Genomic DNA, 15,473 nt, shown 5'->3' on the forward strand with positions numbered 1-15,473 from the left:
TCACATAGTTGATATTGCACCCGCGCACATGTTCACACACACCTCTCACATAGTTGATATTGCACCCGCACATGTTCACACACACCTCTCACATAGTTGATATTGCACCCGCGCATGTCCACACCTCTCTCTCTCTCTCTCTCTCTCTCTCTCTCTCTCTCTCTCTCTCTCATAGGTGTATATGCGTATGGACACACTCGTTCATGTGTAGGAGCGGTCATGCATGCACAAATGCCAAGTAAGAAACCTCCTCTCGACGTTTCTCTCTATATAAGAGAGGACTCGGTCACCTTCCCTCTCAACAAAGCAACACAAGTGCTAAGACCCCAACCATGTCGTCATCTCTCTCATTTCTTGCCACCATTGCCTCTCCCTTCCACCACGACCATTCCCGTTACCCTCGAAAAGCTACTCCGGCATCCACTCACTTTTCTCCATTAGCCTCTGGCAATGCTAGTGCATATGATAATGGCGGTGATAAAGAATCCATTCTGAGGTTGGACAGAAGAAATGTTCTCATTAGCACATTGGGAGGTCTGTATGGTGCTGCCACCCTCGGCCATGAGAATACGGCCGTCGCTTCTCCAGTGCAACCACCTGACATATCCAAGTGCCACACCGCCCACGCTGGACAAGGCGCGGAGAATGTCCAGTGCTGCCCGCCTTACACGGATCCCAGCAAGATCGTCGATTTCAAGTTCCCGCCCCCTTCCATGCCGCTGCGCACTCGGAAACCCGCACACTTGTTGGATGCTGATGACCTGGCCAAGTACAAGGAAGCCTATAGCCGCATGAAAGCACTCGACCCATCCGATCCTTGGAGCTTCGAGCAGCAGGCCAAGGTGCACTGCCAGTACTGCAATGGTGCGTACGATCAGGTGGGGTTCAATGTCCCAGTACAAGTCCACTTCAGCTGGATATTCCTACCGTGGCACCGCTTCTACCTTCACTTCCATGAGAGGATCCTCGGGAAGCTGATTGGTGACGAGACATTCGCCCTCCCGTTCTGGAACTGGGACTCGCCGGACGGAATGACGATGCCGAGCATTTTTGTCAATGACAAGACGTCGTCGCTCTACAACAAGAGGCGTGACCCGGATAACCTACCACCGACAGTGCTGGACTACCAATACAGCCTCAAAAGCTCAGGGAACCCGTATACCGACGAGGAGCTGAAGATGAAGAACCTGTATGAGATGAACAAGACATTTAAGGAGTCTCTGCCGCTGCCAGAGCTGTTCTTGGGAGATCCGGTCAAGGCCGGCGAGGAGCCCTCGGCAGGAAAGACAATGGGGCGGTTAGAATCAATACATAACGCAATGCACCAGTTTGTGGGGACACCCGAGGCACCTTTCCGGGACATGGGCAACTTCTACTCGGCGGGTTACGACCCGCTTTTCTACAGCCACCATTCGAACGTGGACCGGATGTGGCACATCTACAGGCAGATGCGAGGAAACAAGGTCGACTTGAACGATAAAGACTGGCTCAACGCATCCTTCCTCTTCTACGACGACAACAGACAGTTGGTGAGAGTCAAGGTACGAATGCCCAAATCCTTCCTCTCTCCCGCGCATTCTATGTTTGAAAACCGGGTAAAAAAGAAATAAACAAAAACAAAAAGAAGAATAAACAGATACAAATACAAAACCGCCACCTATTCTAAATACCCAAATTGGATCACGACTCGTAGAAGACTTGAAGACTTGATTGACTCGGTTGGGCTCAAGTCGACAGAACTTGAAGTAAACTCGGCAAAATTCTACATTAGACTCGTGCAAATCGACACTCCACTAGACGAACAACTAAGTTCGGTGTGGGCCAATTTTTTTTTTTTTTTTTTTTTTTTTGGTGAATGTTACATCTGCTCATGACTAGGGTGGGGTGGCCCACGAGATGGGATCAGTGAGATGTAAAATGATCATGGGGTGGGGCCCACTGTAAGACCTGTGAGATGCAGGGTAGTTCACAGGAAGGTCTTCACACTGGGTTTGGGTGGCCCACATGGTGGGGTCTGTGAGATGGATAATGGCCACGGGTGGGTCCCATTAAGATGTGGGGTAGCCCATGGGAAGATCTTGCTCCGTTTGCCTGAAAATGAGGCAAATCTTAGATAAAAAAAATATTCTCATGCTTCCCCAACAACTCTAGAGCACTGGCCGATACTCTCCGCAACAAATGATATCAAATGGGAAAATTAGCGTTTGAGCTTCCCTATCGATGTGGGTGGATAATGCAGGTGTATCTCCATGATATGATAGGTGGACAGTGTGTCACATGCATCCCACCATATTTAGGCAAGTTGAATTATCTAAATTTAGGATTACAAGCTCAAAAATGAGGCAGAACCAAAGTTAAAATGGACCACACAGCGGGGATTAAACACGTACCGTTGAAAACTTCTTGGGGACAGAGGTTTGGATAAAGCTGATGCTTGGGTTTTCCCTTCATCCAGGTCTCTTTCATGACCTTATGAACAGGTTGTAGACCCTGCGGCTCATCCGGTGAAACCTGCTGGGGGATCATGCATATAACATGCTGTCACTAGTTTGGAGTCGTAGTTTCATGGCTTTTACCCTTGACCCTCCTATTTGTGCCTTAACCCTGGATTAGGGTAGTTTGTTGCCTAATGACTGCAAAGTGGCAGGTGGTGCGGTTGATCGAGGCTGTCCATTTAATGGGCACTAACCATGACTGTCTATTTGCGTGTACTTACCTTGAATGGCCAGGCAATAGCTAGTATCTATGTCCACAGTGGCCTTAAAATAGACGGTCAGGATGAAAATGGGATGCAACAGGAAAATCTGACGGCTAGCTAGGATCCCCACCAATCTTTGAATAGGACACCACTATATGGACGGATCAGATTCACTTCCTGATCAGCCACTGTCAGGCCAAGGGCTAAGAACCTCCCTCGTTATCCAATGAGAAGGTCTAAAAACACAATCAATGTGGACGACGTGTATGACATTCAATTCATCCAATAGGTTTGCTCCATCATAAAAATGATGCAGGGTTAAAATAAAACCATCCCATTTATCGATGGTTCACAGATGTAATTTCGATCAGATTGCCAGTTGCACATTATTTTGTGGCCCACTAGGTGAGTGAACCAGTCACTGACATTTACATAAGATATTCATCGTGACCCACGTTCTACTCACTTGGTATATTTACGTGTATGCGCTACCATCCAACTAGTTGTATGTGTCATTCATGCATTGACTAACGAATAAACACAACAGGTGGAAGACAGTCTCAATCCGCAGAAACTCCGGTACACGTACGAAGACGTGGAACTTCCATGGGCCGATCGCAACATTAAAAAAAAGGTGGTGAAGCCCCCGTCTGGTGCCAAACCTAGATCCAGAATCGCGTTGGTTCAGGTATCCGAGTTCGGACCCGACCCGAGACCCCTGGATTCGACCATCCGGGCCCTGGTGCAGAGGCCCAAGAAGTCCCGAACCAAGAGCGAGAAAGACGATGAGGTGGAGGTCCTCTTCATCGACGGCATAGAGATCCCCCACAATGGACCCGTCGCGTTTGAGGTGTATGTGGCAGCGCCTTACGGAGGGGATTTTGTGGGACCTGACCTAGGAGAATCCGCAGGGAGCTTTCTGAAACTGCCCCACTTTCACATTCGTAGCAGCGAAGATGCGCAGACAAAGAAATTCAGCCTTAAGTTGGGAATATCGAACCTGTTGGAAGATATTGATGCTGAAGGTTCGGAGAAGGTGGTGGTGAGCTTGGTCCCGAAAGTTGGGGAAGTCGCCATTGGTGGGATCCACATCGATCTTATCAAGACCGATTGGACAGCTTAGATAAGAGTACTTGCGACCGTAGTGGGAATGGAGCCCACCATCTGACTCCCACTTCCCTTTGATTATTGTCATTATTATAATATTAGGCTTATGTTAGTAATAAGGTGTTTGATTTAAAGGTTCCAAGACTCAGTGACTCGGACTGACTTGTTCGCGTCTAGGTCTAATTGCGACTTGGCAAACGGTCAGGCGCAGTTGCCCTTTATTTTCAATCATGACCCATGGCCACAAACAGGATTTGAACTTGTTCGAGTTCCAAGCTGATTCGGATGAGTCCACAATCCATCGTTGATATTACTCTGCTTTTCCTAGGGTCTTTCGTGTAGGTGTGTATATGTAAGTGTTTTAAGGAACACAGGGATGCCCTGCCCAAGGTAAGATATGTAAGTTGTTATGCCTATCTAATTTTACGAATAATAAATACTGGATGAGCCTGTGTGAATTGTGATGTGTGTGTATTTCCTTACAAGCTTTGTTACCAGAAAGTCAGATCAGTTAATAACCAAGGTAAATTATAAAAGAAAAATACTTATTCCAACTGGCTAGACAATAAGTTGACGGTCCACCTATCGGATAACTTCTAAATTACTTGGATGGTCTACCCAATAAATGGGTGGGGATGAATTTTACACAAGGCGATCCGCATGAACAATGGATGGTTTGGTTCCCATCCTGTGTTTGACACTTCCCTTTTAAATATGACACATGCCACACCTGGCCCTCCGGACACCCATGTGTTTAACGCTTCCCTTTTAAAGATACTTGCATACATTTCCCACCATTTTTGTTCACAGCTAAAATGTCACTAAACCTTGATTAGGGCCACCCATAATGCCCACATCATTTCTTCCCAAATGCAGCTGCTTCTGCTGCAATAAATTGAGTGTCTATTAGCCTTTATTGATCACCAACAACAAACAAGAACCCAGTGGTTCGGCTTCACACCAAAAAACTCCATCTCTGCGTTCAAAGTTCTGCATCATGACTTGTATACTAAGTATACTAAAATCAGAAAAGTTGACATAATCATAAGCATCCCTTATGTATAAGACTTCATCGAACTAAGTTCCGTTTCATGCAAATAATCCATAAATCATTTGGGGTATTATTCAAATGAAATATTCAACATTCAAATGAAATACTGATCAATAAATTCATGTACACAACAAATCGAATAAAAAGAAAATTATAACAACCATACTATCCTAAATGAATCAAAATAAATAAATGAAAAAAATTCTAAAGCATTAAGTTTTTCAATTAAAAAAGAAAAAGTTCTTCTTCAATGAGATAAGGTTATGTGTCCTGTGGTTCGTTCACAGGCTCGGCTATCTTCATACTCTTATACCACTTGTACAGTCATATTTATATTTGTACGGTTTTTCATCAATAAAAGGTAGGCTAGCTAGACCTAATGAGAATTTCCACCAAGATTATTTCACATGAAAATCAAAGATAGCAAAAGAAATAAATAACATATTTTAATCTTGTTAATGAAAGAAATGCATGTATGCATTATGTAGGGAACACATCCACCCCCAGGAGTAGAGTTGTACACGAACTAAGCTAGCTCGATCAAGTCTCTCAACTCGGCTCGAAAAAGCTCAATTCGACTTGAAATAGCTCGATTCAACTCAGCTTGAAACTAAGTTCGAGCTGAGTCGAAATTATTTTTTTAAGCTCGAAAATTTTTCAAGTCGCATGGCCCGAGCTCGACTCAACTTGGTTCGATATATAACTCGAACTCGACTCAACTCGGTCAAGTGGTATAAAAAGAAAAAAAAAATAATTAAACCCTAAGGTTTACCCCTCTTTCATGTTTCAACCTAGCCGCCCGATCTCTCCCTCCCTCCCTCCCTCAGCCAACCAGTCCGGTCACCGGTGCTCGCCCGTATCCACTGCCTGTCCCTCGTTGGTCCAGTGGTATTTGCTCTGCCCAGACGTCTTTGGCTCTCTGCTGGTTGACCAACCTGCTCGCCTACCCCTGTTCGCTTGCTCGCAATGTCCCTGTTGTCCGATGGTCCCTACCCTGCCCTGTCTCCCTGTCCCTGCCGCAACTCGCTAGCCCGACCATCATCCTACCGTACCCACCGATAAGCACGAACTTGAACTCGAACCCAACTTAAAAGCTTGAGCTCAAACTCCACTGGAACTGGTCTAAGCTGCTGAGATTAATATTTCACATGATAATCAAAGATATCAAAAGAAATAAATAGCAGATTGTAATCTTGTTAATGAATGAAATACATGTATGCATCAGGTAGGGAACACATCCACCCCCGTGAGTAGAGTTGTACATGAACCGAGCTAGCTCGGTCAACTTGCTCGACTTGGCTAGAAAAAGCTCGAATTGACTCAAAAAAGCTCGATTCGACTCAGTTCGAAACTAAATTTGACCTAAGTCGAAATTATTTTTTGAGCTCGAAATTTTTTTAAGCCGAGTTCGAGCTCGACTCAACTCGATTCGATATATAACTCGAACTCAGCTTGACTCGGTCAAGTGGTATAACAAGAAAAATTTCAAATCCTAATGTTTACCCCTCGTCCATGTTTCAACCTAGCCGCCCGAGCTCTCCCTCCCTCTCTCTCTCTTAGCCAACCAGTCCAGTCACCGGTGCTCGCCCGTAGTTGCTGCCCATCCCTCGCTAGTCCAGTGGTATCTACTCTGCCCGGCCGTCTCTGGCTCTCTGCTGCTCGCCTAGCCTGCTCGCTTGCCCCTGATCTCTTGCTCACATTGCCCCTGCTATCCGGTGGTCCCTACCCATACCGCAACTCACTAGTTCGACCATCACCCTGCCCTGCCCGTCAGTAAGCACGAACTCGAACTCGAACTCGGGTTAAAAGCTTGAGCTCGAACTCGGCTCGAACTCCACTCAAATTGGTCTAAACTGTTGATCGAGTCGAGTCGAACACGAGCCAGGTATATTTGTTGACCGAGCCAAGTCGAGCTGAGGCCAAAAGCATCCAAATTTCTGCTGAATGAATGACCTTAAAATGCTGATTGATGGTCATCAAATGGACAGCTGAATTGAAAGCAATCAATGGGCCCAAAATCAACAAACCAATATCCATCAACCAGTGATAAGCACCATCCAATTAATGTAATTTTTGGACCTTGCTCCATTCAACGTTTGATGCACTATTTAGATGGTTGGGATTGGTTTAAATATATACGCGAGGTTGAGTGGATGTATGCAGGAGTAATTGAGCATAGACGGTCACACCTACAGTCAGAATACATCGATCCTCTTGGTTTCAAAAACGGTAAAAAAACATGGAGTTTAGGAATGTCAACGGGCCGGGCATATTCAAAGCTATAACTTTGTCAGGCCCGAGCCCGGCCCATTGACACGCCCAATTGCATACTGGGAAACTCAATACTAAGTAAACTCTTTGGGCCCACCCTGCGTTATGCGTCTTATCCAATCCACACTGTCTATCTATTTTACCACTTTATTTTAGGGTATGAGATTAAAATCGAAGCATAATCAAAATTCAAGTGGACCACACTGCAGGATAAAGTGGGAATGAAACACCTGCCATTGAAATCTTAATAGGGCCCCGAAGGTTTTGGATATATAAGCTGATGTTTGTGTTTTCCCTCCATCCAAAGTCGGTGTAAATAAGTTAGATGACAAATAAACGTTACCGTGCCTTAAGAATGTTTTGCCAGTGAACATCGTTATTTCCACTGTTTCCTATAGCAGAACCCACCACTTAGCTTTGAGTATGCTTCAATTTTGAGCTCAACCATTTAAATGAACTGAAAAAAATGAATGCGATGTGTATAAGACACATACATTCACGGTGTTCTCAGCAGAGATTTACTCAGCATGAATTAGAAGCATACTGAGTTACTCGGTGCGCAGTTACTTCCATTATAGTTATTAGTCAAGTTACGAACTGTACAGTTTACTTAGCTTCTATCTCTTTTCCCTGAGTTAGGCCCATGGCACGCTGATCCAGACTGTTGATCTGATGGGACACATCATCGCTAAACCATAACCCAGAAATCCAGCACAATGTCTAACATCTCAATAATCCCCTTCTTCAAGTTTCACTCTGAGCACTATTCATCTATATTATAATTTGATCAAAGGGGACTGTTTTCTCCTTACTTGGATTCTGCAGTGACCCTCCGGTGTCCAGCTCAGTACTGGTTGATGGCTCCACCATGATGTATGTGTTTTATTTATACTGTCCATACATTTTGCCAGTTCATTTTAAGGCATCATTCAACAAATGAGTCAAATCCAATGCTCAAGTGGACCACACCATAAAAAATAGTGGGGATTAGATGCCTGTCATTGAAAACCTTCTTGTGGGCCATAGAAGTTTTAGATCTAGCTGATTTTTATGTTTTCCTTTTTATATAGGATTATATAACTTTATGGACAATTTGGATGTCAAATATATAAACACTATAGTAAGCCCTTGGAAGGTCGCAGCACTGTACCCACTGCTTCCTGTGGTGTGGTTTACTTGAGCTTTGGATCAATCTCATTTTTCCATCTCATGCCTAAAAATAAGTCTGCAACAGGAATGTATAGCATTAGATAAAATACATGTATGGTAGGGCTCATATGACTTTTCGTCACCAAGCTCGGTACTGAAAGGTTCACTGTCCAATCCCAATCCGTTTTTATCCTCTTCCTACCTTGATTTTTTGAAGATACTTTTAGCAAAAGGAAATCTTAATAATTAAAAAATGTGCGCGCTCAGTTAAAATTTCAACCACAAACGCAAGTAATGTGTTTGAAAAGCTAAAGCATAGAATCATTAATGCTCAATTACTTTATCTCTTCCAAAGCTCAAATTCCCATAGCTTAGATATCCACAGGTTACCTTCACAGAAAAGGTCATGTGAAATGTGAGTGGATCTTTCATGAGATCGATCCACCCTGTTAATCAGGTCTAAGCTGCCAAATTTTTATTACTGAAGTTAAAAATTATGATCATTTAAAACTTAAGTAGGCCACACTATAAGAAACATTAGGTGGGAAGAAATGCCTACTTTTACTAAGGCCTACGGTTGCATATCTATCATCAATCCATTCATTTGATATGCATACATATGCTTAGAGGTGGGCAAGATCTGACCCGGTCGGATTTGACTTGACCGAACCGGTCAGATCCGATCTGACCCGAACCGAAAGTCAGGGTCGGGTCAAATTGAGTAGACCCAATTGGATCCGACGTCAAACCGAATCGAGTTCAGGTTTTGTAGCAACTCGATTCGATTCGATCTAGAATCCAATCTGGTCCAATCTGGACTAGATTTGAGTAGTATAAAATCAGATTTTACTTCTTTTTTTTTTAACCTTTATCCTTTTTCCACCCAAATCTTAATCCTACCCGCAGCCTAAGCCGAATTCCTCTCCTTCCCTCCTTTCTCTCCTCGTTTCTCTCCCAATTTCTCTCATCTCCTTCTTTCTCTCCTCCTTTCTCTCCCTCTTTCTATCCCAGTTTCCCTCCTATTTCCTTCCTAGTACCAAAGTCTTTGACTCGGCTTGATTCAACCCAGTCCGAATTGACCGGATAGACTCAATCTGACTCGGTTTCCTTGACCGAATTGGACTCAGTTCAGGTCAGGCCAGCAAGGAATCGATTCGGATCAAGTCAGCCCTGTTGGACTCAATCCCGAATCAGATCGAGATTGGGTCAAGTACTCGTAAAAACCGAATCAAGTCGAGTTGGACTTTAATCCAGTCCGACTTGACTTGATGCCCACCTCTACAAATGTTAGAGAATTACCCAAAAATCATAGTAGTTTAAAGCTTACGTGCGTCATACAATATAAACTTGTAGATTTTCAGTAGAGTGGCCCAAATAGAGAGTTGAACCAGCTTATTTTTTTATTTTTATTTTTTGAATAAGGCTAAACAAGGTGTGATTTACCTGATAGATGGCGCGTATTTTTATATATGCTAAATCATTTACCATGCCTCAGTACAAAAGCACTGGATTGGCAATGTCTTCTAGTACCCCGAGCATTTTTATCACTCTCCCTCCTCTCAAGTCTCTTGTTTCATCTCAATGTGCATCACAAGTGCCATGCAGCTTACGGCCCATTTGGATACCACCAAATAACTTACTTTTCCTACTTACAACAGTAGATAAGTTATTTATTTTCCATAAGTAAATTTGATTTATGATCAATTATAAGTAAATTTTTATTTAAAGTTACTTAATCATTTTAATTTAATAAGTTGAAATTAAAAATAAAAAAATAAAAGCTACTAGAAGCATAAATTGCTAATATTAAGTAACTTAAGATCCAAATGCCCTCTCATTGTCTATTCACAATCCATGCTCTCACTGAGTTGCTACGGAGCGGAGTTGTGGGCTCTACTATGATTTATGTGTTTTATGCATGCCATTTATCTATTTGGCCCAACTCACTTAGGGCCTGTTTGGCTGGGCGGATTAGAAGGGATTGGATGGTATTGGAAGTTAAATTGTGAGATTGGCTGGACGTGCCAAACAGACTCGATGATCTGATCCTGTGATATAGCAATCCCATGGATCTTAAGACAATCCACTGACAACACCATCATTACCTTTAAATCCCATCCAATCCACCCTAATCCGTTCAAATTTGCCTAGGACATGTTTGGTTCGAGGGATTGGAAGGGATGGGAAGGTTTAATTGGCTGGGCGTGCCAAACAGACTCAATATAGCAATCCTATGGATCTTGCACCAATCCACTAACACAACCATCATTACCTTGAAATCCATGCCATCCACCCTAATACCATTCAATCCCTTCCAATCCACCCTGCCAAACACGCCCTTAAGGCAATCGCCTAAAATGAAGTAGAGGAAATAGGGATATGATTGAACACCTACTGTTAACAACTTTTTAAGAGCCACAAAGAGTTTGGACTAAGTTGATATTCATGTTTTCTCTTCATTCATGTCTTTGTGACCTAATAAACAGGTTGAACGAGCAAATAATCATTATAGGGAGCCTCATAAAGTTTTTAATGATGATGATTAACTCAATCACCATGGTTTTCCCGTCGTGTGGTCTACTTGAGATTTGGTTTTGCCTCACTTTTTTACCGTGCCTTAAAATAATGATCCCAAAGGGATAGACAGCACAGATAGAAACATACATCATCGTGAGCCCCACAGAGAACCGTAACCGCGCCGCTGTGGAGTGTGGACCCCCTCGCTCCACAGTACGGATCACTGCACCGTGTCCTTGCAATGTAAGTTCCTAACTATAGTAACAGAGGCAGAGAAGTGGAGACCATAAAAATTAAACATGGATTTCCTGCAACAGGCTTTCCCAATAAGTTTTCTGCATTGGAAACATATACATAACCCACTGTAACCGAGATATTTGTGAGAAATTCACAACATTCTTGTGAGCTTATTTTAAGAACTGAGATTTTATATATATATATATATATATATATATATATATATATATATATCACAATGGAAGGCTAAGTCCGCCAAACTAAAGGAAAAGATGGGTCCACCGTAATATTTACATGACATTCTCACCGTTAATAACATCGTTCCTATTTAGTTAAACTAAAATAAATAAATATTAGCTTGATTTAAAACTCATGCAACCCCACTTGAATATTGGATCTGGCTCATTTTTAGCTCCATGTTCTAAGATCACCTTACAAAAAGTATTTACGAGACAAACATCCTAAGAAAGGCTTTCGCAGGAAATCCGTGTCCGTGAAAATCTCCGTTTCCTCTCCAAAATTCCAAACGAGTCCATCTCATTCTTGATCGAGAGAGATCAAGAATACCCCACACATCGATGAAAGAATAAACGGCCACGATGGAAATCCAACTCTCCCGCCCCACCACCATCTCCGCCCCATCTTCCTCATCTTCCTCCTCTTCCTCCAACCACAACCACAATGAAGACCCCAACAGCAACAACGGCAACAATTCCATGCAATCTTGGTGGGAATCCATCTCCAAAGCCCGGTCCCGAATACAGACGCTCTCATCCATCCTCCCTCCATCCTCATCCTACATCCTCTCCGCCCTCTCTGACTCCGATCGCCCGGCTCGCTCCCTCCTCGAATCCCCTGACGCCTCCCTATCCATCTCCGCCGCCCTGTCTGCCCCCTACTCCGGCTCCGGCGACGACCCTCTCTGCCACTGGCTCTATCCTCCGATCCCGATCTCTGCCTCGTTGTCCTCTCCTTCATCCCCCTACTCTCCGGAATCTACCTCTCCCGCGTCGTCTCCAATGGCCCGGCCGCTCCGTCCCTCGCCGGCTTCGAGGCCGTCCTCCTGTCACTTTACGCCTCCGAGACCAAGGCTCGTGCCGGGAAGCCCGCCCTCATTTCCGTCCCTAACCTCTCTTACCCCTCGCTCTACCACTCACCCCGCAACAAGCCCCCTCCCGTCCTGTCCCAGCCGTCCGTTGGCGTCCTCTCTGCCCCACTTGAACCCCAGAGTGCCGTCAAAACAACCAAGCGTGCTTGCATTGTCTCCGTCGCGCTCGACTGCTACTATAAGAAGATCTCCCTCATGCCAAGCCGATCGAAGATTGACTTCTGCGAGTTTGCCACTTCGTGGGCCAGGCAGGATTGCTCTTGCCGGGACGAACTTGATAGTGCTAGCTTGGATGGGAGTGATGGAAATAGCAATTCCTTTACAGAGATTAGGATTTTAGGAGACGGGGATGAAATTGAGAGTGTTGGGGACGAGATGGGCAGGCTGAGGATTGGAAAATGCAGCCCCAAGAGAGCCAATGGGCATTGCGTGGAAACTGGGGCTTCTTTGAGAGGTTCGAGAATTCCACTCCCATGGGAGCTATTCCAGGCAGTGCTGAGAATTCTGGGGCACTGCCTTTTGGCCCCGCTGAATCCGCAGGTGGTGAGGGACGCAGCATCAGTGGCAGCACAGTGTTTGAAATGCGTTTAGATTACATGTCAGATATGTATAGTATATGTAACCTTTTCACTTTTGCTTAGGATATTTCTTAGTGGAGTAATGTGCTTGTATATTTAGATATTTTGTTACATTTATGTCTACATGCTTATTTTTATATGGTTTCTTTATTTGGTATATAGATTTTAATTGTGAATGTCATGAGTCGTTGTGAGATGAAATGTTGGGTGGATCTCGATCCTTTTTTTTTGGTAACATGTTTGAATGTTATCACATATGGGGCTGCTTGTTTGTTTGGATCTTTTGTTATACGGATTCATTGCTCATCATTCAAACAAAAAAGGAAGAAAAAAAAAGAAGGAAAGAGAACTAGTCTTCTTGGACTTTGTCATATGATCTTATGAAGTTGAAACTGCTTTTTGGTTTTAGGGCTTATAAGAATTAGTGTTGCTAAGGCCTTAAACTGTGTTGTTGGTTTCTCTGTGCTATGACTATATGTAAACCTGCTTCTCCATCGTGTTCTCCCTACTTTCCCTTTTCTTTTTGGTCCATTTGTTGACCAATCTTGGTATAGTACAAATGTGCAAGAGCTTGGAATGGATGAGTGTGAAGTCACAAGAGGATATGACTTCCGTCGCACGGCCAAAGCACCTGAGAATTTTAGACATGTTGAACACTCTGTCCTGGGAATGCGACCAGATATTTCTTTAGCAGTAGTTGTCCATGTACTTGTATAATTGTGGCCTGTCTGATGAGCATATCAGTTTGATGTATCTGTAGAATCAGTACAAATCTATTCGAATCTTCATATATTATATTTGAGGAAACCAGATAATGAATTGGTTCTCGATCAAGCTACATTCATCTGGGGAAAGTTGAGCAAATAAATGAGCAGCAGCTAGATACGAATCTCTGGAATTCATGATGATTGGATGTCTGAGATTGTCCAGTCAATGCATCGATCCTTTCAACATGGTGGCCCACTAGATCAACTGTTCCAGCCATGTCTAGAGTTGTACTCGCAAATCTCATGCCATTATATTAAATTTCAAATCAAAACAGCCCGTGCCCATGATACCTTGCTCTTATTCTGTAATGGCGGAGGCGGACACTGGATGACTTTCATAGCCCACCTTAAACAAATCTCACCGTTCATATTTTCAGCTACCACCCTGGCCTAACTTTTCTAAACACTGACGATGCTTCACTCGTTGGGCCCCACCTGGGCCTGAATATGTGGAATGGTTGGTTGCTAGGAGTGGGGCTAGGCAAGTTCAACTCAACTCAGTTGCCATCCTATTCACAGCTTTCCTCTCAAGAAAAGACTTCAATGCTAGATGTACAAAGCAACCCACACGCTATCTGATGGGTCAACATCTTTCAGTGGACCCTGATCCTTGTCTAAATGAAGTTCCTTTTATTGGAGTGGTTGGTCGATCTCAACTAATTTCTAACCATCATAAGTACGTCTCCACGCAGTAGATACTCAATATACAGGAACTACTGCCTCTGCAGGCACAAAGGCATTTTCGTGCTGCAGATTGGGTACCATAAATGTGCGGCATGTGCTTGATTATCCAAATTGGGGTATGCTCCAAACCATGTAGTGAATGGACCTTTTTTCTGCTGAATGTGAGCCATTGACGCTTGTCATTTAGTTTCTATTCCAAATGCAACGGATTGACGGGTTAGGATTGTCTAAACCCTGTATTTTTATTTTTATTTTTATTCTGGCCTATTCACTATTTGACTGATCAAATCAATGTATGCCCCCTGGTTCCTTCGGGCGCAGGTGATCCGATCCCCATCATCTTAGTCCATAAACTCTCTATCTTGCTGCTTTGCATTTTTTGGTGTGGGCAACAACCTCCTCACAGGAAAAGACTTCTGATTTCTTTAGGAGAATGGTTTTGACTCTGTCATCCCTCATTGTATGTGGGAACCGCCTGATAAATTGGTGTACCCTGCCTGATTAGTTTCAAGTGGTGGACCATGCATGGATGCCAGCCCCATCGAGTGCGTGCGCGCGCGCACACACACACACACTGAATCGACTAAGAACTCAGCTGAGTCAACTCGCCTCGAGGAGATCTCAAGACTAATCGGTAAGAAATTCACTCAGAAGTGGTTACTCAGTGTAACTCAATGGGTGGGTCGCTCAATTTAATGGGCTAATAAATGTTTAAATGCGGTCCACTAATAACACACACCTCTGTGATTGCCATAATCAGTGACTGATACATTAAATGGACAAATAGTCTTCAAGTACACCCAATGTTATGAATTTCTTGTATTTTGATGTAACATCCTCTTTTCATTTTAAATAGGACAGGAAACTAGGTCGGGTGACTCGCTGAATTGACTTCTGTTGAAACTTGAAGGTGGATCATCACCAAGCCCCATCTCAAAATAATATTAGAAAAATATAACATTGACAACTAATTTCTCCTGGCAAATGTATCCATTTTTATATAACATTGGCGCCTGGTGATCATTCATCTAAATGGAGGCACGTAATGGTAAATTTGTATGTTACAAAATTTTCATTTAGCAGAGCCGAGCCTGTTTGTTGCACCAATTATGCCGGTAATGTAAGGGAAAGGTGTCATCATTGTCATTTTATTAAATATGGGATTGTCGGCCAAATATAGATGTATTTAGGAGACATGTAAAGAAATTTATAATCATTGCATTTTTTTATGGCATTACTGAGAAAATCTCGAATCCAAACAAACATCCTTTATAATGTAAAAATGTCATCGTTACACTCCCATTAA

At 43.5% G+C, this 15,473-nt stretch overlaps 1 protein-coding gene and 1 pseudogene across 1 annotated transcript; both read left to right on the plus strand.

Annotated features, from left to right (window-relative positions):
* Positions 1-332: 332 nt before the first annotated feature.
* On the plus strand, positions 333-4,252 carry LOC131241992 (polyphenol oxidase, chloroplastic-like). The gene is made up of 2 exons (XM_058240348.1): positions 333-1,541; positions 3,246-4,252. The coding sequence occupies exons 1-2, from the start codon at positions 333-335 to the stop codon at positions 3,819-3,821; spliced, it is 1,785 nt and encodes a 594-aa protein (XP_058096331.1). The 3' UTR covers positions 3,822-4,252.
* A 7,262-nt stretch (positions 4,253-11,514) lies between these two features.
* LOC131241993 (uncharacterized) lies at positions 11,515-12,729 on the plus strand (annotated as a pseudogene).
* Positions 12,730-15,473: the final 2,744 nt, after the last annotated feature.

This window comes from Magnolia sinica, chromosome 4 (assembly GCF_029962835.1).
Source record: "Magnolia sinica isolate HGM2019 chromosome 4, MsV1, whole genome shotgun sequence".
NCBI lineage: Eukaryota > Viridiplantae > Streptophyta > Magnoliopsida > Magnoliales > Magnoliaceae > Magnolia > Magnolia sinica.

Excerpts from the sequence above, each read along its gene's own strand:
- LOC131241992 (XM_058240348.1), top strand. The coding sequence starts at position 333 with ATGTCGTCATCTCTCTCATTTCTTGCCACCATTGCCTCTCCCTTCCAC. Across the intron at positions 1,542-3,245 it reads GACAGTTGGTGAGAGTCAAG|GTGGAAGACAGTCTCAATCC; the intron begins GTACGAATGCCC and ends TAAACACAACAG.